General features: G+C 41.3%; 1 protein-coding gene and 1 long non-coding RNA gene across 3 annotated transcripts in view; one reads left to right on the top strand and one right to left on the bottom strand.

Moving 5' to 3' along the window:
• LOC309367557 (cAMP and cAMP-inhibited cGMP 3',5'-cyclic phosphodiesterase 10A-like) overlaps positions 1–24,778 on the bottom strand; it is a 116,676-nt gene that overhangs the window by 12,138 nt on the left and 79,760 nt on the right. Inside the window, exons 18-27 of the mRNA XM_081906989.1 lie at positions 23,816–23,988; positions 22,940–23,051; positions 21,076–21,156; positions 20,081–20,169; positions 7,743–8,439; positions 5,066–5,188; positions 4,188–4,247; positions 3,093–3,217; positions 1,264–1,322; positions 788–975 (exon numbers count right to left, since the gene is read on the bottom strand). Coding sequence (XP_081763115.1) covers positions 788–975; positions 1,264–1,322; positions 3,093–3,217; positions 4,188–4,247; positions 5,066–5,188; positions 7,743–8,439; positions 20,081–20,169; positions 21,076–21,156; positions 22,940–23,051; positions 23,816–23,988 — 1,707 coding nt within the window. The remainder of the gene's footprint in view (positions 1–787; positions 976–1,263; positions 1,323–3,092; positions 3,218–4,187; positions 4,248–5,065; positions 5,189–7,742; positions 8,440–20,080; positions 20,170–21,075; positions 21,157–22,939; positions 23,052–23,815; positions 23,989–24,778) is intronic.
• On the top strand, positions 9,628–12,904 carry LOC309367558. Of its 2 annotated transcripts, XR_014167210.1 has the most exons (3): positions 9,628–9,642; positions 10,512–10,668; positions 12,673–12,904. It is a non-coding gene; the product is annotated as an uncharacterized lncRNA (long non-coding RNA). The 2 variants fall into 2 exon arrangements; XR_014167211.1 differs by lacking the exon at positions 9,628–9,642 and having other exon boundaries at positions 10,455–10,668.

Raw genomic sequence — 24,778 nt, 5'->3', positions numbered from 1 at the left:
TAACCAAAGTACGCTTGGTAGGGCCACGAGAGAGGGCCTTCTTGGTGGCTGCTCCCAGACTTTGGCACTCCCTTCCAAGAAAAGTTATACTGGCTCTCTCCTTGTTATTTTCTGGCAGGTGAAGACTTTCTTGTTCAAACAGGCTTTTGGGAAGTGGCTGTTTCTTAAAGAAAGGACTGGTGCTGTGGTGTTCTTATTTTAACAATCTGCATGTTTTAGTGGATGTGTGTGTGTTTAATTGCATACTCTCTGTTATGTACTGAAGTTCTCACCCTGGGCCAGCAGGGGGATACTGTAGATAGTTATGCAAATGAAGGATCGAAAGTGACTTTCAGTGATTGGATAGTTTGTATGCAAATGAAGGATCGAAAGTGACGTTCAGTGATTGGCTAGTTACAGAAAATGGTTACTGTTGCATTCTAGTGGAGCTCTATATAAGCAGGCTGACCGAGCTCCTCAGTTCAGTTCTGTTCCAGCTTATAAATAAAGAGCTGCTTTGGAAGAATTGCTGTGTCGTCTGATATGTTCGCCCACAACTTAACACTCTCCAACTTGTTGCTGCTGGAAATCAGGATGTGTGTCTTCCCAGCTGTGCTCCTGTGTGAGTCATGTGACCTGTGTGAGCTCACAGAGCCCCCAAACACATGTTTTCAGGCAAAACTTGCAAGATCACAACCTTGCACGGAATCACAGAGCCCAAAAACATAAAACTAAGGCATACCACCTTCAACAGAATGGAACATGGTGATATCCCCACCTACCTTTTCATTATACCCTTGGATCTTACCTCTAATTCTTTAACGGTCTTTTCTCGGATGTTGGCGATGCCAGCAACCGCCATTGTTTCTTTAATTTCTTTTTGCATTGTTTGGATTTCCTCCCATGTCGTGATAACTTGGCACCGCAAGGATGCAAGTAGCTCAGCGTTGGAAAGGACAGGAGTCTGTGCTTTGGACGCCTCCTCCCGTTCCTTTTCTGCAGGTGCAAAAACATGATGGTGATTTGGAATGGAGCATTGCAGCTGCAACCTTGCAATCCAAAGGCAGAAGCCAAACAGGTTGAAGAGAGAAAAGGAGTGAAGTAGCTTTTCCCTCAGCAGGATGTCTCTCTCAGCAGTCTGACACTGTAGAGAACTATGGCACAATATTAGTCAAGCTCAGAGTGCAACATTGGACAATGCCCACTGATTTTACAGTTCTTCTGTACGATCCATAAAGCATCCAACACATCAGTCCCATTGTTCAAAGCACAGCTACCACTCACCTGTCATTCTTTCATAAGACTGGCTCATCCACAGCTCCATTTCCAATTCATTTCTTAATCTGAAATGTAAAAGAAGGAAAACGAAGCCTCTAATTCATTCCAGTCTGGCAGCGGCAGTGTTTTAAGACTTGCACAATATACGCCAGACCCAAGCAAAAGTGGAAGAGCTGATCCTGTTGAATGTGTTTACATGAGGATTACTCCAAATCCAAAATGACTCCAAATGTGCACTGTGTGTTTGCTCATCCACCAGTTTATTAGCTGCATGAATGAAAGGCAGAAGCCCTTGGATAGCAATCAGATTCTCCTGATTGCCCTTTTCTCAAATATAAACAACAACGGCCATATTCTCCAGTCATTTCCATGTTTACCTTTTGTGGGTATTTTATTTTGTGGGTGTCAGGCGTAAGCCATAAGGCAGGATATCAGTGAATGACAAACAAAACAAAGGGGGGAAAGCACTCCTTGCAAAGGCTGACGTTATTATAAGTGCACATCTAACTAGGTTGGCTTCACTCAGCCCTACAAATTGCAGGTGCTAATTTTTGGGGTTAGCAACATACATAGTTTCCCCCCAGTTCTATCGTATGGGACAATTTGTAAATCCACATGTACAGCTCTGAACATTTGTCAAGGCCAGACAGTAAAGTGAGTTCCTTGATTCATCAGGGATGTGTCTACACAATCATTTTAAGAGCCCTACGAGATTTTACTGCAGGCAACCAAGAAGTCTCCTTCAAGGTTTCAAAGTTACTTTTAATAATATACTGTTGATATCATTCTGAGGGCATGAATATTCATGGATATAACAGAGAAGCAGAAAGCATGACAGACTTTGTTCACATCCTGCTTTTACTGGGAAAACGGCAAATAAGTTCCAGGACTTTTGGCAAGAGATTAAGCCTGCAAGTCCATAACATTGTTATTAGAGAACAGGTCCTGTTGAACTGAATGCAACTGGGAGTAAGTAATTTTGGAACTGCACTGCACAAATGTACTTAGATCCCATTGGCATGAATAGGGGTTAAGCTGCCTGACTGTGTGGAGGCTTGGAGCCTAAGACACCACATATATTCACAGCCGAAAAATTTTGGTCTGTGCCAAGTGGATTATGATGTGATAAGTAAGAAGGTAAAACGGGTGAGACTTTTTGAGCCACTGAAGAAAGACAGAAACAGGAGCAACCACCAAGAACACCTCTCTGTCTGTACCAGTTACTTATTTCTGCCCCATTAATAGCATTATTGGACAATAGTGGAACATTCAGAAGGTGTGGAACTCTGGAAATAAGCAAATCTGTCCATTTTTTGTTTCTCTGTTTTTCATTTTTCCACCCTTAATTTCAGTTCTGCACATTTCCACATCAGTTTCTGATTATTTTTAATAATAAAAAGGTCCTCTTGAAAATTAAGCAGCATTTTCATGCAACTGTCTCCTCACATACACAACTCTATGTATTTTTGCCTAGCCATGGCCCCTTATTACATGTATTTTTATATGCTAGTTTCACCAATCCGTTTACCCTGGTATATGCATATTTTAACACATTGTATGGCTGAAGAACCACATCGCAAAATTCAGAGAAGTGCAAATTTCAAAAGTTGGCTGAGTTTTCTTCACATCCTGTTTCAGAAACTGCAGGTTGGGTAGGTTCACCTGTAAGTGCCAATTGAATTCCCTGCCCACATCCCTGCAGGCCAATTCATTTGGCAAAATCTATGTCTAGGCCTTGGTGCTGTGCCTACCAAACCCACAAGAATATTGGCTACGCTGGTTAAGGCTCTGTGTGTGTGTGTGTTGTATAAACATTTCACACTTACACAACTTACTCTTCGTTTCTTGCTAAAGCCAGTCTGGATTTCTGCACAAGATCCTGTACCTCCTGCCTATTCTCTTCTATTTCATGAGTCATCGCTGCCCTCTTCTCCATGCCTTTGACTTCATTCTGCAAGGTCTATATTGTGGTGGAACGACAAAGATAACCATTAGGACATTCCAGCAGGAGGGAAGCATAGCTGTGAGCAAAGCCGGTTTGCTCTATTATTCTTAACTGGGGTGACAGAACATATCTTGAGTTTGTGTTTATGTGCATACATTTAACACACCATAGATTTAACACACACACACACCATTGAATCCTGGGAACTGCTACAATTCCAAGCTACAATTCCCAGCAGCCCTTTTACAATTACGGTTACAAGAATTCGGGGAGAGGGCTACTTTAAATGTGTGGTGTGTACACTGCCTATGATTCATGTCGCTGCATAAAGGCCAATTACAAATACTGAGCAACATTCAGTACGGGACAACAGTACACAGGCCAGATCCAAACTTACAGCAGGATGAGTAGTCTGTAATCTGAACTACAGGTGAGGGATAGAATACTTCCCTGTGCTAGAAACATCCTAGAAGAAGAAAAATCTAACTCAGTTCTTTGCCTGCTTTTTATACACCTTTAAGCACCAGGCAAAAACTTTCCTCCTCAAGCAGGACTTGGGCTGATTGACATCCAATGCCCTTTCAAATATGCTGCGGAAAGGGGAAATTATTGGTTTGTTTCTGTTCTTATTTTTATTATGTATTATACACACACACACACACACTGAAGTTAACGTTGTGAACCACTCTGAGATCTATGGGTACAGGGTGGTATACAAGTTTAATAAATAAAATAAATTAAGTTCATTCTACTGCAAGTGCTAAGGAGGGCTAATAGAGCACACACAGAAGGCTAACCCAGCTAGACCATTAGACATAAGGGATGCTTGAGTTCTGTGCTGCCTGAAACTGGGGACACGTTATGTGAAGTGTGGATGGCAGAAAGTGCCATCCATTACATTTACAACAAAGGAGCACTGGGACAGGCCCAGACAGATTCATACATTGCATTATATTGAAAAACAAACAATGATTTTCTTTTTTACTCTGTACTGCATTGTAGGGAGAGATTCCAGCAGGATCAGCATGTAGAGTTCATATTCAGTCTGTAAAGCCAAACAAGAAAGTTAGACAATCAGATATCTACATAGCTTAGAGACGGCACTTAGGTGTTCTTTGTTCCCACACAGTGATTTTGGAAAGGCGGGACATCTCACTCCTTCCTGATCTTCAAATACATTTAAAATTTCCTATAAGGTGCGAAAGAACTTGATAAGCTGGTGGTCAACTGCAAAGGATACCCAGAGTTTTAATTTGTACATTTTATTTGAGAACTTATTCTATGTAACAATGACTTTTAGTATGTTAGGCAGCCCTCCTTGCCTTCCTGCACTTCAAGAAAAGCCCAGCTGATGAGGTCATGCTGTTATCAGGAAGTGTGAGAATTCAGGGAGGCTGCAGAAGGCAGACCACCCAAAATATTATTTATAGAATGAAAGGGCACTCATGAAACTCACTGGCCACATTGAAAGCAGGTTAAACACAATAAAAAAAAACCTGCAGCCACCAATGAGAATTTCACTGAAATTTTCCCTTTCCTCTGATAATTCATAAATGCAGTTTCTTCTTTCATAAATTGTCCAAAATTGGGCTTTCTTTTCTTTTCTTTTTGAGAAGGGAGGTGATTTCCAGCACATTTACTAGAGAAAACATGCACATCCTTCATAGCATAACTTTGTACAAATATCCCTTTGTATCCTGTGTGATATTGAGAGGTTGTGTGAGCTACATAGAGCCACAATGATGTTGTTAACTAAGCAACTGTTAGTTGAAAATGAATTCGGTGTTAAAGGCATCACAGGTGCCAAAGCAAGCCGCCAGGGGCTCGGGATATACCGCCTTAAATGTTAGGAACAGCACATACTTTCACTTCCTTCAGTATGTCACCAAATATCAAAGAACTGTTGCAGATATCTTCAAAAACGTCACCAACAGCCTGCAACCGGTTGAAATGAGGCCGGCTGCAGTCGCAGATATTCCGAAGCGCCTGGAAAGGAAGAGAAGGAAATTCACAAGGTTTATTCAGATCTGATCCCTTTGGCATGCAGGCCAAATATAAATTTCAGACAGTCAGATCCCAAGCACTTCCAAACCAATTTCTCTTCCAAATAGGGAAGAGCTGTAAGCCCCATCACAGATGGTGTTTTGGTTCATAAAAAGGTAAGCAAGTTCCTGAAGAGAACATTTGTACAATTTATATCCTGTAGTATCCAAATATCATGTTACTTCGTCCAGGAACCCAACTTCTCCTTTGCTGTGTATACTCCATGGTTGTTGTTGTTCTTGTTGTTCTTGTTGTTTTCTTAAAAAAAAAAATACAACCAATAAAGTCCTTCATGCCCTGGGCAATACATATTCAAGGCCAAGAAGGGCTGGATTCTGCTGCCTAAATTATGCAAACTGTTTCTTTGTATAATTTCTCAGTTTTTGCAAACTTTATTCATGTTTTGGGAATCAAGGGACAAAGTTTCTGGAACATCAGTAACAACACTAAACATCTCATTCAACCACCTATTCTGACTCCTTAGATGTTAGCAGACAGTGAATGTGTTCATAAGCCCCATAGCCCTGTCAGGATCAGGCATGAATTGGCAGGCTCAGGCTGTAGAAAAGAAAGCAAATGGAGGGGTGAATCATGGGAACTGGGGGTAGAGGTTCTTCCCCTTCTAGCCCTCCTGCTCAGTGGAGAGCCTCACTGGGGCTGAGGACAGTATTGATCACCCACCAAGGATGGCTGAGCCAGAGGCAGCAGAGACTGAACAAGAGGGGAAGATGGAGCCTCACCACCAAGGACCAGACTCCACCTCTGTAGGTAGGAACAGACTCACCTACCCAGGTGGAGTGCATGTTTACTAACTCAGCCTTCTCATAAGGTGAGATACTCTTGCGGCTAAGTGTACCATGCCTCATCTTTGAAAGTTTTGCAGGAGGGGATTGGAAACTTATTGGGACATCTTCATTGCTTCTTTTCTGTTCTGAACTTCTTGCCTGGGCCCGGAACACTTCACTCTGTCCTCGTGTTTTGGGTGAGAGTCAGGACAGATTGCCACAAGAGCTAGAAAGCAGCTACTAGAATGCTTGTGGGAATTAGAACATAATTCATTGATACTATACCGGTTGTGTTGGCTACGTATTAGCTTCTGGGTGCAATTTAAAGTGTTGTTTTTGGCCCTTAAAGCCCTAATCCACAGTCTGTGGCAGTTTTTGTCAGTTTACATTTCTTGGTACAGAAAGTATTGATCTGATGTGTAGAGATCTTTCCTATTCTAATTAATTCAAGAGAGTTCTGGAAGCTTCTCCATGTGAAAGAAACAAGCAAAAGGTTCAGGATGTTTGGGTTACTCCTTCCGAGAAGACAAGTACAGCTGGCTTAAACTGGTTCTGTTATCTCTTCTGTTAAGGTCATGATTGTTATAATAGTAAGGCCAGAAGGAGCCTAGGTTTCACTTTCTCTTTCTGTCTCACCTTCTGGTGTGGTGCGCTGTAAACAGTGTTAAAGTTTAGTCTTATTATAAGTTATTGTAAGTTTAAGTCAAGTCTGCTGCAATTGGACTTCTTATGGACAGTGCCGATCCGGAATGTATTGGATTTGTGACCATTATGCTCATTTGCCTTTGGTAGCAGTAAAACTCTGCTGGATAGTAATAATAATAAATAATATATTTTTATTTATACCCCACCCTTCCCGGTTCAGAAAACCGGGCTCAGAGTGGCTAACAACAAATTTAAAACACTTAATTGTGATACAACAAAAAACAGCATAAAATACAGTATAAAAGTGTGAATAACAATAAATTCAAAAATCAATTTAGGGGAAAATCCATCCAATAAAAATTAGATGATCACCAGGGCTAGCTGGCTAAATTAGTCCTATGAAATACAATTGCCTCTGGTCTATTTTGGGGGGAAACCTGTAAGTTTTTACTGTGCTAACTATATGTTGGAATCTGCTCTGGATCAATATTGAGCAGAATTTCATGACAGTTTTGGCATTTCCAGACAATCTAATTAAACTGGGTTCCTACAAAGCTGCTGAAGGGTTAATTCAGAATTTGTGGGGACAGTGGGCTGCAGTAGTGGTTGGTGGTGCAGAGTGGGGTGTGGTGGCACTGCTCAAGACTGGCTTCCCAATGTGGAGATCACTGCTAGTAACCGGGAGGGGGAGAGTAGAGGAAGTGGTGGGGTCAGTGTAGTGTGGAAACAGCAATGGGGTCTATCCTTCACCTTTGTCCTCTTGGTTACCCTCAGCAACCTCCACATTTGGAAGCCAGGTGAGCAGCGCCAACCCACTCCACCCTGCTCCACCAACCACTGCTGGTTAATTGAACCCATTCTAACAGATGACAGGTTTGAGAGCTTGAATACCCAGCTGAGGCCTAGTGATATTTCTCACTCTTCTAATAGACAACCAATTATCATCTCAAGATGAATACATGGCTTGCCCACAACACTGATCCCCCCCCCCACTTATCATTTTTCCAGAGTTTTACATGTGTTGGGAGCCTGTGTTGCTCTCTCATTCCACACTACCCTTTACTTACCTGAGCCAACGTCCTTTCATGGTGCTCTGCTGAATCGCTCCCAATAAAGTCGTTCTTCAGCAAATCTTGCTTTGCGATCACATCCTTCTGAAACTGCATGAACTTGCGATACTGGTCCGTTCTGGTCACACCGGCCAAGTAAGAAGGAAAGAATTGGTATTCATCTTTCGTCTCCTCCATGGCACAAAGCCGACTGTTGATTGTCGGTTTGTATTTCAACGTTCTCATCTCTGGAACCTCCAGCTCTTCCCTGATAAGTTGCTCTTGAAAAATGCCCAGTTCCTCCTTTGCCTCCTCAGCATCCTTCCTTCTTTGCTGTTTGAAAGATGTGGAATTGAGGGAAGTGCTCACTGGAGATCTGTAGCTGGCCTTGAATGCCCGAGGTTGAAAACATGACTGAGAAGCAGATTTGGCACGGGTGGGTGTGGGTGTTGAGTCCACACAGCTGCTCAAGGTAGCTTGTGTCTTTCTGGATACCACACTGGGTGTTGTGAAATTGGTTCTTTTTGTGAGGATTAGTGCAGATTTTTTGGCACTTTCCCAAAAGTTGTTCTTGATCCATTGCTGGGGCTTATAAAGCTTGTCGTGGTTCAGGTGGCCAGAGGTGTAAAGCTGAATGTCAGCTTTGTGGGCCTTTTCCATTCTGTCTAGGAGGTCCTTGAGGCTGCTTTTTTGGTTCTCGCCTGCCATGAGGAATGTTCACCGCTGTGCATAGAAACAGAATGGTCAGGTCAAGCAAAAGAAACACTCATCTCGGTGTCTCTTGTTTTCTGTCAAGAGTTCTGGAAGTATTTTGGTTCACACTGGATATCTGGATGTAGTTGACCTAACCCCACCACATTATAATGCCTCTTCTTTAGGAAAACAGCACCGCTCCCAGCCAAAACAAACGCTCCCTTTATTTTGCACCTCTCTTCCCCAATTCATTCTCCAGAGGACTGTTTGTCACACTGGACTATATAGGCAGAAATGCATCAGAATGAGTGTGAGAAGAAAGGTTTTCGCTCACTGGCCAAACCTGTGCACAGAGTCTATGTACATAAAAACAAAAATGCAGAGTACAGGTTGCTTGCATATAAGTTGTACCCATAGGATCTGTTGTACACATAGGATCCGTATACAGCTTTGTATGAACACAGACGTTTGGGATATGGCCAATGGTTGCCCCACTCTCCATGTGTTTATTCTATCTATATTGTCATCTGCAGCGAGCTATTACGTTCAGTGAATATATGTCATAAGAACCGCATGGATATTTCGTATATGTCCTTAAGCCTATCCTGCTAAGATGGCTATTTTACTAGGGACCAGTAGGCTGACATGCATCCAAATGCACTTTCAGGTGGTAAAGCTAGATTGTTGTTATTATTCAAGAAGGGCTACTTGAAAAAAGCAAAGACAAATGAATGGATCAAGTTATAGGATTTAATGGAAATGATGACAACAACAAGAACAACTTTATTATTTAGACCCCACACATCTGGCTGGGTTTTCCCAGCCACTCTGGACAGTTTCCAGCACATATAAAAGCATAATAAAATGTCAAACATTAAAATCTTCCCTGATGCAGGGCTGCCTTCAGATGTCTTCTAAAAGTCTTTAAAGCCAGCCAAATCAGTGGGGTATAAATAATAAAATTATTATTAATTATTCTAAGCGGAAGGGTGGGAATGTGTACCCATCATATCCTTTAGTCAGTCTGCTATATCCCTAAATAGCACCCGCTGTCTGGTACAGGGCTGCCTGCCCATCCTGTGTGTTGTGGCTTGAAGTGTTACACAGTGTAAAGACCAAAGTTCCTTTTCTGCTTAGATCATGATCTCCATTGCCTCCAGACACTGCATAGATGATCCTTTCCCTCCTGGCCAAGGATTGGTTGAGAAATGGTCCATGTGCAAAGGTTAAAAAAAAAAAAACGACCTCTGGATGGTTAACTATGGAATGCAGCGCTCATCTCACTTCAGGCTGAGGGAGCCGGCGATTGTCCACAGACAGCTTTGCGGGTCATGTGGCCAGCATGACTAAACCGCTTCTGGCACAACGGAGCACTGTGATGGAAACTAGAGCGCACGGAAACGCCATTTACCTTCCCGCCACAACGGTACCTACTGTATTTATCTACTCGCATTGATATGCTTTTGAACTCCTAGGTTGGTAGGAGCCAGGACAGAGCAATGAGAGCTCACCCTGTCACACAAATTTGAACCGTCAACCTTCCGATTGGCAAGCCCAAGAGGCTCAGTGGTTTAGACCACAGCGCCACCCGCTCTCTTTTGGTCCATGTGGCCACCACATGTTATGTTGGAATTCTGAGCTTCAACATGATTTCTGATTTTCCTACCAAGAAACACTTTTCAATCACTTAGAAAACAGCAGAGGTTCAAAACATAGCAAAACACTACACATTTTGTTGCTTGGGTCATCTTATAAGAAATTACCTATAAATACACTAGCATGGCTAAGTGCAAGAAACTTATTTTTTAATTTAAATATAATGGAAGAAAAAGAAATTAACAAGTAGCAGTCTTTCAAGAAATTCCAGCTTCAAGTAAGCAAGATATGTGTTGTTTTTTTGTGGCGTCTTGCTTTTACTGTTTACTCATTCAACACAATTCCTTACTTGTTCAAAACAAGAAAAAAAAACTCCCAACAATTACTCTAACAAACCCGATTACTAAAATGCATTTAAACTGCGCACTAACTTACATTTCACAAACTCCACAAAGTATAAGACGTTAACTGCTGCTTTTATGCTGGTTCGTTCCCAAGGAAACCAGTCAAACATTCCAAGTTCTATTTAAACTGCCTGTGCTTGTTAAACAACAATGCATGCGTGACCAGGCCTGATCAGAAGCAAAATCCCAGTTCCTGGATAGTCCACGAGATAATCTTTATTTGCAACAGAGGATATTTTAACTTCTTAATGGTGAGTCCAACTTCTTTGTTTGAAAGGATAGCTGGTTGAAAAGTGTTGAACATAGCAAACTTTCCAAGATAGGATTGCCTGCAGTAGTTTTTTCAAGTTCTGAATTCATAATATACAATATGTGTGCATCAAACACAGTAACTTTAAGGTGTGGTGCAAAGTAAGGTAGAGATGAATGAGAAGCAGGACGGTGGTCAAAAGAGCCAAAAAATGCCACAGCAGCAGAAAGAAGGGTTTCCAAGCTGCTTATATTGTTACGATCAACAATCAGAACAAAACTAATGCTGGATTTTTTGAAAACACAAAAATGCTTCCGTGTGCTTAACATCATACAGCAGTCCTCTCAAATTAGCAAGAAAAATGAGTTTGATTATGCACCCTTATTGAACTATTTATACAGCTCCCCCTATAGACACATAGACTACACACACTGAGCAGAGGTTTCTGTTCCCACTTCTCCCCAGAAATTGTAATAAAAATGAACACAAGATGCTTTTTTAAAAAAATCTCTGTATTCAGTAATATTCACAACATGTATATATGTATATGTCTGTATAATTCAATTAAAATTATGAACAATTCTAAATATTTAATGTATCATACATATATTTATATGTATAATTACATATCCACAGAAGATGCCTTGCTGCATTACAGCCAGCTGTTAAAGCAGAAATAGGATTCACTATAGGACTCCAGATATGCATATGTTCTGGCTGTTTGGTTTTGCAGACTTATTTACAACTTATCTAGACCATAATAAACCATTTGTGTTCTATTGTACAAACATAATTGTAAAGATTTGAGATCCTTTAAATACAAAGACTGCAAATGAATACATGAAAATATTACATACCATATACAGTATTTATAATTCATAGATGCAAAGACCTATTTAAATTATTGCACTTGCATATTTTTTACAAAGTTTCCTCAGCATTATACATAACTTCCCACCTGAACTCCTTAGATATAATAAAACTGGATAGTGTTGCCTCTGAAGTTTTTTTCTTCCCAGAACAACCCACCAGAACCTGGAAATACATGGATTTAAATCTACAAACCAGTTACGTTATTAATGTATGGAGTAAAAGGTAAAAGTAAAGGTACCGCTGACCATATGGTCCAGTCACGGATGACTCTGGGGTTGCGGCGCTCATCTCGCTTTATTGGCCGGGTCATGTGGCCAGCATGGCGAACCAGAGCAGCACACGGAAATGCCGTTTACCTTCCCTCCTGAGCGGTACCTATTTATCTACTTGCACTTTGACATGTTTTCGAACTGCTAGGTGGGCAGGAGCAGGGACCGAGCAATGGGAGCTCACCCCATCGTGGGGATTTGAACCACCGACCTTCTGATCGGCAAGCCCTAGGCTCTGTGGTTTAACCCACAGCGCCACGTGTACCCAATGTATGGAATACACTCCCATATAATCAAGCACAGTTTTTTGGTCAGCAAACAATGAAAATTACTCTGGTGTGCCTTTGATCGGTTGTTATATTAGACCTATATTCTGAGTCTCCTAATGCCAATTTAGGGAGAATGACCTGTTGTCCTCAGAACAAATGTACTTGCCTTACACATTGCACAACATGGGGACTGCATCACAGTGCTTTTAAAACTTGCCAGAACCACGTAGAGACTTACAGGTCATCTACTTCTTTTATGAAAACAAATGCCTTACATATTCTATATAGCTTATGTAGCTTTAGCACTGACTGAGCAAGTGACTCACCGACCTGTTAACACAAACCAGAGAATACAGAATCTTGTCAAATTATGTGCTTCACAATCGACTCCATTGGTACAAACGCTGTGCTCCCCCAGCGTTAACCATGTAAGCTGCAGTGACATTGGTGTGGGGAGAGGGGCAGCTCCTCAGCCTTGCCCCATTATGTCATCCACTGCAAGATCCATTTGCATTTGTGGCCTCTGTAACCTTTTTTTCTCTAACTTCTTCCACAAATGTTTACAGCTTGTGGCCTCTTTCAACTTTTATTTAGGCGAAATGATTCAAGGTGGTTCCAAATGTGACACTGATGACGAGCAAGCATCTACTCGTAGGCTGAAGTTTGGACTGGGACAATGCCATGTGGCCCAAAAACATGCCTACTTGCAACAAAATCCCAGGAGATGGAAGGCTATGCATGTACTTAATATAAGCATGTAAATTTTACACTGTAAAAAGATAGCAGTTACGTAATACTGCCAAGAACATTAAATGACTTCAATCTACCTAACTTCTGAGACTCTTTTATATTGTAAAAAGGAATACAACTCATTCTGGTTAAAAGTTGCTGTGGAGGAAGGGATAGAACATAAAAGGATATATATATATATATATATATATACATACACCTAAACCATAAATTAAAAAATGTCAGTGCCAATGGCAGACAAGAGTAAAGTGCATCTGCTGATCATCTGCAGGCAGCCTGTAATTCTGCCATCCGTGGAATCACTGCATATGTGAGTGCAACCTATTTCCATAATAATAATAATAATAATTTATTAAATTTGTATACTGCTCTTCATCCGTAGATCTCAGGGCAGTTCACAACTTAAAAATAAAGGAAAAAAACACAAAATACATAATAGACATGAACAAAAGCAAACGAATAACCCCCCCTTTCAAATGTGAGTCACCATTATGAAAATAGGTTGCCCTCACTTGCAGATGGTTTGTGTAGTGCCCACACATACCAAACAACTCCTAACATGGTCATCGGCTGCATAGGCATCAAGCTGCACCATATGTACCATTGCCACTACAGTGTGAACCAGCCTGAAGTCTGAATATTTGGCAATTAAAAAAAATTAAAATATCACATATCTGGAACTGTTTCTTGCATTACTAACTCTGTCATTTTTCTAGGGTGTGTGCGTGCATACTGTGCATAGGAATGCTTTGCATTAATCAGAAAAAATATATAAGACATACATAGACACATACATGCAGTTGTCCGAATGAACAAAATCTGATCATACTAGGTTATGTTCTTTCTTTAATAGAGACTCGGTTCTGCTGGGCAGCAATGCCCATATATGACGATAAGAATGATTAAAGTGAATCAGCAGAAGACCTTTACCCTTAGGGCAGTGAAGTCAACTGGATCCATTCAACAAACTGGGTCTTTAAAAAGATCTGCCAAAGCACAGATTTAAATCTAAATGTTTTGTGTAAGACAAAGGCTCAAACATATTTCTGCAATTATATTTCTGACCAGATAGTGCACATTTACATACAAACTTGTAACAGTATTTGCTGTTAAAGCAAATCTTTTTGGAGACCCATTTGATTGGGGGGGGGGGAGAGATAAATATTTTTGGGCTAATGCAGCATTGTGAGCAATGTACTGACAGTACAGTCTGTACAAAATGTTAAACAACAATGAAAAAGTCAGCACTGTCTATTAGTCAGATAAAAACTAACAGATATTATGCTAAAGCAACATTGCCTCAAATCTACCATAGGATCTATGTATGTGAACTGTAAAAAGAGTAGTTTATTCTGCACAGGGCATTAGCGAGAACGAAAGTCTGCTTCTAACAGTCCTCCATAATGGCAAGGGTTCACTCTTAATGATTGTGCTATATTTAAAGTTTTGCAGCAGCAACAGCAGCAACAAAAAAGTACTTCGAGAATTATAGCATGTGATTCTATTGTCAAGTAATGAACTTGGCACACCAGTTCTTTTAAGGGTTATTAGACCATCTCACAAATATCAACCTGCATAAAGATATTCTCACAGTACCTTTCATTTCATTGTCACACTGTTGAGGATACATCTAAGCAGCAATAGAAAAAGCACTAGTAAAGTGTCCCCTACAGCTTCTTCACATGCATGTCTTAAATCAGGGACAGTGACTCTTGAGAGCTGCATTTCCTGTTGGCCATGCCTACAAGGGTTGCATTGCAGTAGTGCACATGGCCACAAAAGTAAGCAGGCCAACATGGACATGGCCATTCCACAGTCACACACGCACCACACACACATCACACACAGCATGTGATTTGTGCAGATCAGGCCTATACGTGGTGGACATTTTATGTACAGTCATTAAAATGTTACATACAGTACATAAATGGCAGCCAGGCCCATAGGAAAGTGCAATCTTGCTCCCTCGCCACTCATAGACTTTACACACCTGGGAGATTTGAGAGAACAGTGTAAGATAAAGGGAAAAGAAAAGGATATACTAGCTCAAAATTCATTCAAGTTAACAACAGAACTTGCTGAGGTCAGAGGAGTGAGGATTAAACTCAATGGCTTATTTATACATCCTACATGCCTATTAAGGTTAAAATGTTTGCACTAGGTCTGAAACTCAATTCCGCAAAGAAGTATACACTGACTTCGCACAATGTAATTATTTGCAGAATAGGGGCCCAAATTAGTATAGACCTTCATTCACAGTATTCAAGTGCAATGGTTTCCAAATCACTCTCTGGTTAAGAAGGCAACCTGCTTACAATACTAAGGAAGGTGGTTTTTTTGTTTTTGTTTTTTAAAAGCTCTCAGTTGTTTGGGAATTCAAATGGAAGGGCAGAACAGAACGCACACAGTACTAGTGAGCAACGCAAAACCTAGTTTCATTTACAGTGATAAATACGACTTTTGTCTGGAAGGTCCTGTTTTTTGTGGATTAGTTGGGATTTGGAGACTTGCCTCCAATACTTGCTAAAATATAAGTTTAAATACCTGGCAGATTTCTGTTGCCAAATTTGAAATTTAAGCCCATTACTCTTATTAACGTTGACAGGAAGGCCTCTTGGTACCTTACAGGACAACTACATCTCTACTTATCAGAGGCACATGTTCTATTATTTCCAGTGTAAAAATGGGCACATATTGTAGCTGATGAAATCACTTTGAAGAAACATAGGTCATACCCAGGGCTTTTTTTCAGGGAATGCACAGGAACCCAGTTCCAGCACCTCTCAGGTGGGCACCACTGCCATCATAAGAGAACATAGGAGGTGTCCATGGTAAGCTCTGGCACCTCTTTTTCTAGAAAAATAGCACTGGTTATACCTTTCAAATGTTTAACATGTTTGCAGTAGAGCAGTGATGTAAACAGAATAATTTCTGGAGTCTTCTATCTGGATGTTAAATTCCTCCTCCCCCCCCCCCACATTTGCAGCAAGATTAATTCAAGTACTGTAAACTCAAAAATAGTTTTAGTCCCAGATATTTTCTTGTAGCGTCTGAGCTGATTGCACAGAGATCAAACATAAACATTTACAATAACAATGTGGAAATGTCCTATGTATAGCCAAGAACTCCCCAAGTGAAACTGGCATTAAAGCCAGCCACAGTATAGTGTTGTAAGTACCACTGAAAATCTCTGCTACAAAGACAAAATGCAAAAGCAACACCCAAGATTTGCCTTCCTTGCCCAACAATTTTAAATTAAGGCCTCAGCAAAGTAGCCCATGAGAAAAAGGCTGTCTTATATTTACAAGCCAAGCATTTGCTTTGATAGCTGATTCTGCAATAGTTGAGTTGTCCGTCAGTCTCTCTGTACACACTGGATCAGCAAAGAAAAGAAAGGTTCACAAGTCTTCCCAGTTTGAATTTGCAGTATTTATCCTTTTAAAAGCCTTAAAAGGTGGTGGGAGTCTCAAAGAAATTTTAAAATGTCAATCAGTCTGTAATTTCCACAGGTAGCGCATCTGTCGAAGGGCTATTTGTCTGTGCTGGTATCCATCCATATGCTTCTTCTCCTCGTATCACTTTTTCCCATTGTTTAAGATTTTCCCTGGAGAGGCAAAAAGAGCCAACATACAACATAAAATTACTTTATTTCCAAAATAAGATATCTATGGAATACAAAAGTCAGCAACAATAATATTTTATAGGGCTTGATCTCTAGTAGGCCCTTTGATTTTTTTCAAACTTCAGAAGGAGACTCTGGAATGAAACCACTCAGTTACAATTAACTGAGAACTTCAAATCTGTCACCTTTGGCCTGAATGGGTTTCTGTCTCATTCTAAGTACTAATTAGGTTACTAATACCTGGGTATATGGGGTGTTAGGGGAGGGGTAGTACCTCTGGTGGGGAACATGTTGTGCTCCTTCTGGGGTAGTTTGTCCACCTTTGCTCCCCACCCAACACTCAGCTCTCACTTGTGGCTTCTAGAAGCCATCAGCATGAAACAGTGGCCACACCCCAGGAATGGCTTCAACTGGCCAGCTAAACCAGGTAAGGGTGGCCGATGAGTTAGGGACTTCCCCTGCATGCAAAGGCAGGCTCTGGCTGATTGAACGGATGAGACCAATAGTGGGTCCAGTGGTTAAGAAGGCAGTGCTCTAGAGGGAAATGAGGGGTAGATAGGACTCAACAATGTAGGAAGGTAGCCCATCTAGGAGAAGGAAAACTCTGATCTTAAACCTACACTGCTTTTGGGAAAACTTTCAGGAGAAGAAAAGGCTAAAGAGCAAACACTACACAAATCCAGAGTGAAGTCCCTAAGACTGAACAGAACCCATCATTGCCTTTCACTCACCTTATTTTCCAAGAATAATTAATTTAAATGTTTTATTTTCCATCTTTCTTAAATATGTTTTTCCCCCGACACCACGTACAGAGAGTCCTGCTAATCAAATTAATGAGTAAGCTATCACATGCTGGGAAATCAAACTGCAATTTAACTGGGGAATCAAGTTGGAATTTAGCTATCAGTTTGTTTGTCATGTTAGATAGCTGCCTGCAGAAAAGTGAGTGTTTTTGCTGATTGCACTGAGTGATACTGCTTGATTGCTGGCTGAGAGCATACAGCTGGAATATGACTCAGAGCATGAATCACTGTAACAGCAACTCTGGCACATGTGGTGGTGTTGTCACTAAAGGGTATTTACCTTTAGGTTGCTAGTTTAGGGAGGCACGTTTAAGTGAAATCATGCACATTTGAAGCACAATTGAAAAAACCTGCAAAAACCCTGTTCCGCCCTTGCCCTGCCTCTTTTTGTTATATTTTCGTGTCACTTCTGTCTTTGGTGTGATGCACATATGCATGGTCATGCACATATTGGACACGCCTTAAACTGCCGCTGCCTGTCATAGTGAAATTAGCATATTCTTCCTGCTGGGGTGGAAGCATTTCAGCCCTGCCACTCTTCTAGAAGTTACTGGCAGCTTATGCGTTGAGTCCTCTGGTTTGGTGCTGCTGCTACTGAATGCCAGATCAATGCACAATAAGATCATGCACATCCACAACTTGTTCATGAATGAAGAGGCTGACCTGACATATATATTACCAAAACTTAGATGGATGAGGTGGTTGGGCCTGACCTGGGTGCTCGGTACTACACCAGGATAGATCAGAGGGTCATGAGGTGTATGTTGGCAAACTGTTCTGTGAAACACCTATGCCCCTCCATTAAATGCAGCTGCAGCGAGGTTTAAGAGAAAGGGGAGGCTCTTTGGAAAATCACCCTCTGAAGCAGCTTCCTCCTTTAAAAGAGGGCAGGATTGGAGTGAGCTGTAAGTGAGTGTGTGTGTGTGTGTGTGTGTGTGTGTGTCAAGTGAGGGGGCTGGCCAAGTTTGAGTGAGGGGAATTGGCAAAGACTTTGGCAGGTAGACAGGGTTGGTGAGAGGAGTAAGCAGGTCTTACAGCCCCAAGTACAATTATATTATTGTAATTTAATGAACTGTATAATCCAAACACACACAAAAATAAAGAAGTTACAGGGAAATGCAAGAAAAAAAAGAACAAAAAGTCAACTATGGAGCATCTCCAAATCCTCTTTATTTTTGAAAGGCAAGTTAGGCTGAGAAGCGTGACTTGTCTGGTGAAGGCATTTAACTTAAGACATGCAATCAGTACACCTGCCAAAAATATGGAAAAGTCTGACATTAACTGAGTAACGGCTGGGCTGAGATGGCAGTGATGACAATTTTTTTTATTAAGCTTATTTTTTTACTCCACCTTTCCATGTCTGAGGCAGCGAACCACACCCAAAACCAATGAAACAATACAGCAATAAGGATATCAATGCAGAAGCACAAATCACTAAAACATTCTTTTTAAAAAATCAATTAAAACATACCAGCAAAAAGTAAAAAGGAATTTTCCACAAACAACTTCAAAATCTAAATCCAAGAGGGTCACAGTGACTTGTTATAGCCCAAAAGCTTTCTAAAACAAAAAGGTCTTAACACTCACACAAGACCATCAGGGAGGGGGCAAGGGAGCCTCTTGCCCTAGGCAGTGTGTTCCGGAGACTAGACCTAAGCAGATCAGGCCATCTCCCTAGTTCCATCTTTAGATGCTGGTGGGACACACAAGAAAACCTCCATGCTTATTTTTCTGCTTAAAACATGGATATGCTCGCCACATTTGATGGGTTCTGTGTTTGTTTAGTTAGAAGATTTATAAACTATTTGCCCAAAGAGTGGTGTACAAGTAAACTTGTACCGTATTTTTCATCCTATAGGGCACACCGGCCCATAGGACGCACCTCGTTTTTTGAGGGGGGGAATGAATAAAACAAAATTATTTTTCCCCCCAGCCGCGGCTGCAGCCCCAAGCCTTGCACACACCCGCCCGAAGCACGGGGAACCCTCCAGAGGGCTCCCCGTGCTTCGGGCGGCAGGCTGCTGCCCGCAAGCCTTGTGAGCCCGCGGGAACTCCTGCCAGGCTTGCAAGGGTTGCGGATAGCTTCCTGAAGCCTGGAGAGCTAGAGGCATCGGTGCGCACCGACCCCTCTCACTCTCCAGGCTTCAGCGAAAGCCTGTATTCACCCCATAGGACGCACACACATTTCCCCTTCATTTTTGGAGGGGGAAAAGTGCGTCCTATGGGGCGAAAAATACGGTAAATAAAACATGGTGGTTGATACTGCTAGCCAGTTCTCTTGTGCCTCCATCGATTCCATATTCCCTTTAAGTAGCAAATCATTCTTAATATGCCTATAGTTTGTCTATTAGGGTTTGAAGGATAAAACCACCACGAGGCATAGGACAAAGCATTAATAAAGTCAGAAGTGGTTTCCATGGTGGGGCAGAATGGCAACACTAACTTCTCAGGAGGGAAAAGGGAGGGTAAGGTAGAGGGATGGTCAGTGTTGTGCAGGCAAACTGGCAGAGCCAATCTGGTATTCCTGCAGAAGCACCCACACTGACTTCCCCACGACTGCACCTCTCCCTCCCAGTAAGCAGCTGTGACGTACCTGCCAGGAAGCTTGTGTTGAGGGCCCATCTCATCTACTGAGCTGCTTCTGCATTAAGTCAAGGATCTGCACATGCACTACAATTACTCAGTTCTAGACCGTATCTAGTTAACACCAGGGAGGACTGGCTACCTCTCCCCCAGTCAACTTTTATACTTCAGAAAAAATATCTAGATAGCATGTGCAGTGGTCTGCAGCTGGAAAAAGGATTCTGTGCAAACTTTTATAGCTTACTTGCAAGCTCGAAGTAGTGGCAGAGTGGAAGGGAGGATCTGTGAGAGGGTGTTATAGCAGGGCAAGGCTACAGCATTGAAGAACCCAATCTGGAAAAAAAAATCAAATAGAACAGAATAAAAATCAACATAAGCTGTATTAAGCAAATTGGAAAGGTGTTGTAACAAATTTACTTGGCAGGAAAATTGTCTGGATATTTGTTATTAGCAATACCAGTCTTATAAATGGGGGGGACCCCTAGAGTAACTACTCATGGGTATGTTAACAAGCTTGCTACTAAGATTAGTGGAAAAACAGAACTCAAGTAAGTACAGCCGTTATAGAACTTCTGAAGCCTGAACTGAAAGTTATGGTAGTGATTCAAAAATCTGAAAAGAGAATGCCCAGTGTTCTAACACTCTTTTAGCCTTGTATATGGTTATCTGTCCATGTATTGACTCTGTCCATCTAACCCAGTATTTTCTCCTCTTACTGACAGTGATTTCTCTAGGCTTTTGGATACAGAGAGGTCATTCCTAGCACTCTTACCTGATATAATTTTAACAAAAGAGGCTGGGGACTGAATCAGTGACCTTCTGAATGCAAAAGAAGAGCCCTCAGTTTGGCCTACCCTTCCCTATTCTCATAGGTTGGCACCAGACCTATTTTTTTCAGTATTTCCAGCTTCCAGCTTAAAACCATCTTTATATTTCCTACTAGGGTTTGTCACAAAGTCAACAGAAGATAAGCAAGTAAGTAATTTCCTTGGGTTTTATGTTCTGGATTTTGGGGGAGAGGGGAGATGACTCACCCACGAACTAATGACCAGACTTCCATAGAATTCCAGCCATCTTTAAGTACCTGCTTATTACAATAATCTTTGGCAGCCCCTTCTAGTTTTGTTGGCTTTGCTCTAACATTGCCAGATTCTCCGATTTCCTCATTCCACACCATGCCAGAGGATCCCTCAAGTCCCAGAAGCAGCTTTTTGAGAGGTCAAACATTTTGACACCTACTTGGCCCTGAGGAATTTCATCTTTCTTGTCTCTGTCCATCATAGGAATAGGTTGAATACCTAACTTCTTCATTTCATCACCCTAAAATAAAGTGCAAGACCAAAGAATAGGTTATTCCAGGTTATTTGGTCCAAAAATGTTTCTCATGTATATACAAACAGGTATTTAGAACTCAATATATTAATATCAGTGGCTTGGGATTAAGAAAAACAACTGAAGGAAATGATTTTTCAGCACAGAAAATCCCAGCTGGATCAGACCAAGGAGAAATCTAGTCCAGCCAGTTAGGTTATCTCCAGAAAGCCCACAAGCAAGGCAAGAAGCAATAGCCCCTCCTATGTTATCATCCCGCCCACCACCCAGTCCAGTCACACCCTGGAGTTTTTATTCAGGGCCATATTGACCCTAAATTTGACGTTTCCAATATCAAACAGCTACTGTGGCCAATATCTGCTGACAGTCCTTTCCTTCATGAATGTGTTGAACCTGATAGATGGGCTCAAATGTACCTTGACAGCACTGGGGTGGTGGGGGAGGGTATTTTTGTGTGAGAAACAGAGTCTCTGCAACTCCCATGTCCCACAAAAATCAAACAGGAAGAAAAATGTTGATGTCCCAATGCAAAGACATAGTTCTCACAGATTCTCACAAATTGCCAGTGGTGGCTGATATGGATGAGTGATCTTCCATATTCTACAAACTCTAGATCTCAGTGAGGAAGGTACTAGTCTCATCTTGTCCCTGAGCTGCGAGTATTGTGTATGAAGGAAGCTTTTCTGTGAGGAGAAGCATTCAAACGTGTGCCTCCACCTGCAATCTGCAGTGGTACATACAGGCTCTTTGTTTGCAAGAACTAGGCTTAAAACAGCTGCTTTAATTCTTTCCAAATAGCTGTGTGTGGGTGAGGCCAAAAAGAACAGCAGTCTGGGTGTTCCCTTGGATTCGGCTTTCTCACTAAAGGCCCAGGTGACCTCTGTCGCAAGAAATACCTTTCCTCAGCTTCAGCTGGTGCAACAGCTGAGGCTGTCCCTGGACCAAGGTAACTTGACCACAGTAGTCCAGGGAGTGGTAACTTCAAGACTGGATTACTGAAATAAACTCTGTGGGGAGCTTCCCTTGCTGTTGGTTTGGAAGCTGCCGTTAGTGCAGTATGCTGCAGCATGATTACTGGCAGGAGTGGGATTAAGTCAGCATTATACCTTTACTCAAAGATCTACACTGATTGCTAATTCACTAGTAAGCCAGATTCAAAGTTTTACTATATAATATATAAAGCCATAAGGTTGCTTTGCATCCTATGTGTCTCTTCGAACACTCCACTCTATGGAACTTGCACCACATATGTAATAAGTATTTCGGTGTGAGAGCTCCTGTGCTTTGCAGCTTCCTGTCTATAACAGTAGACATGTACCCTTATACTGTTCCATACCCCTGCTAAAAACCTTTCTGTTCAAGGAATTCCATCATGACATACAATCTTAGCCCCATTTTTCTCTATAAATTTGAATGCTTTTAATTATAATTGTTTTATATTATTTAATGCACTTCTCTTTGGGGTTGTTGTTGTTGTTTTTTAAAAAAATAGTATTATTAAAGTGAGTTTATATATATATATTCTAAATAAATAATAATCCACTGCATTTTTTTTAAGCTGGGAAAAGGGTGGAGGAGAGAATAAAACCCCCAATGTGAGCTCAGTAATGCTTTGGATTCCATGGTTTGTCCACTTCAACTCCTCCCTTCCACAACTTGGTAGAATTGCTCTGTGAAACAGAAGTGCTTGATGCCTCCCATAAAATTAGGTTTAATGATGCACATGCCTACCGGTGCATATGCCAACATATAAACAATAAAATGCACGTACCTCCGCCCAAAATTCTGCATATATATCGCTGGCTGTCGTTCTGGTAACATGCCACAATTTTGTCACAGAACATAAGTCACAAGCTGTCATCATCAGCCCAATCACACGATCCCTAGAATATAACAACTGGAAAGCTATTGTGCAGTTTAAAGAGGTAACATTTCCTATTTTGTTTAAAAATATATTCTTATATTTATGTAGCAGCAGTTAAGATTGCTACGGAAATAAATTAAGTTGGATGCTCAGATTAATATTAATCTGATTAATATTCAGACGTTGCAGGACTCTAAATCCCAGCAGCAGCAGCCTCAGCCAGTCTGGCTAATGGTCAAAATCAGGCATTGGCAAACTCGCCCTCCAGATGTTTTGGGACTTCAATTCCCATCATCCCTGACCACTGGTCCTGCTAGCTAGGGACGATGGGAGTTGTAGTCCCAAAACATCTGGAGGGCCAAGTTTGCCTATGCCTAGTCAAAACGATGGGAGTTGTAGTCCAGAAACAAATGGAAATACACATGTTCCCAAAACCTGCTGTAACCTTTCAGAGATCTCATTTTTAAAACTTTCTTAAGAAAAGTGGCAGAGTTATGCATTCAAGTTTTGATTGTCTATTTCTCTGTGTAAGGCATGTAAGAGTAGCTCAGGTTTTGTTTCTGCAACTATACCTCTATAAACAAGTTTATATAAGATTTCATGCTTAAAGGCACTGCACAACATATGCTAACAGTTTGACTCTTCTAATGATTCCTTTATTTTTGAAGATTTATATGGACATCAATACACAGTAAACCAAACCTTTAAAGCAAATTAAAACGATGGACACTGCTAAAACAACATGACTTAAAAGTGAATTATAAATACTCATTTGCTCTTTACCTATGTGCTTGATTTTTAAGATTTAGTGATCTTGACTGGTGCAACTCTTCCAAATGTTTCCTGTTTCCAAAGTACAGCGCAAGGTCTGTAGCAATGATGGCTTTGCGGATTATTTCCAGCACCTGCTCATACTCACTAGAGCTCAAGTTAGAGAAGATATTGTGGCCTTCCAGCTATGAAAACAGAATTTTTGAAATGAACAAGCTAATATATTATTTTGAACTATTTTAAACCATTGTTTTAGAACTGTCTTTTAAATTCAATTCACATTCAAACATACAGCACTGCTGTACGTAACACAAAATTCTGACAACATCCCCGAAAGGTACTGGACTGGATCCAAACCTCGCCATGCTTAAAGTATTACTAACAATCTAAGCATTATGAAGTTGGATACAGCATTTCAGAGCTTGCTTAGGCACACTAACTTTTCAAAATCAATCTCGTGGAAGAGAAACCAACAGAAACCAACCTAGTTTACATGTAATGCTAAGCCAAACTATGGCTAAATGTAAATGAGCAAGAGGTCAGGTGCACAGAATGAAAATCAGGGCCACTTTGCTCCTCCCTAGTTCTACTATATCTGTGCTACCCAGAGCTAAGACATGGCTTGTCTCCCCAAAATAAGCTGAGAAGAAGCTTGTGGCTTGTTTGGAGCAAGACAAACTACAAGCCTGGGCATACATATAACACTAAGTCAAATCATGGCTCACTTCCAGGTAGCATGGCTGGACCAGAGAGGAGCAAAAAGACTGTGATTTCCACTCTTTGTACTGACATACTGTACTTGCTTGTTCATGCTAATATATCGTTTGGCTGAGCCTTATGTGCAAACCACACCTTGTCCAAGTTGAAACTATGAATTACAAGAAACAGAGATGCCACCAAATAACTCATGCTGTAACATCAGGATGCTGTGTTTTCTTGCTCCACATCATTGGCTGGTGTTTATGGGGCAGACAA

Source organism: Podarcis melisellensis, assembly GCF_964234715.1.
Source record: "Podarcis melisellensis genome assembly, chromosome: 3".
Taxonomy (NCBI): domain Eukaryota; kingdom Metazoa; phylum Chordata; class Lepidosauria; order Squamata; family Lacertidae; genus Podarcis; species Podarcis melisellensis.
The sequence above is the reverse complement of the archived record's forward strand: the minus strand, read 5'-3'. Positions and strand labels throughout refer to the sequence as shown.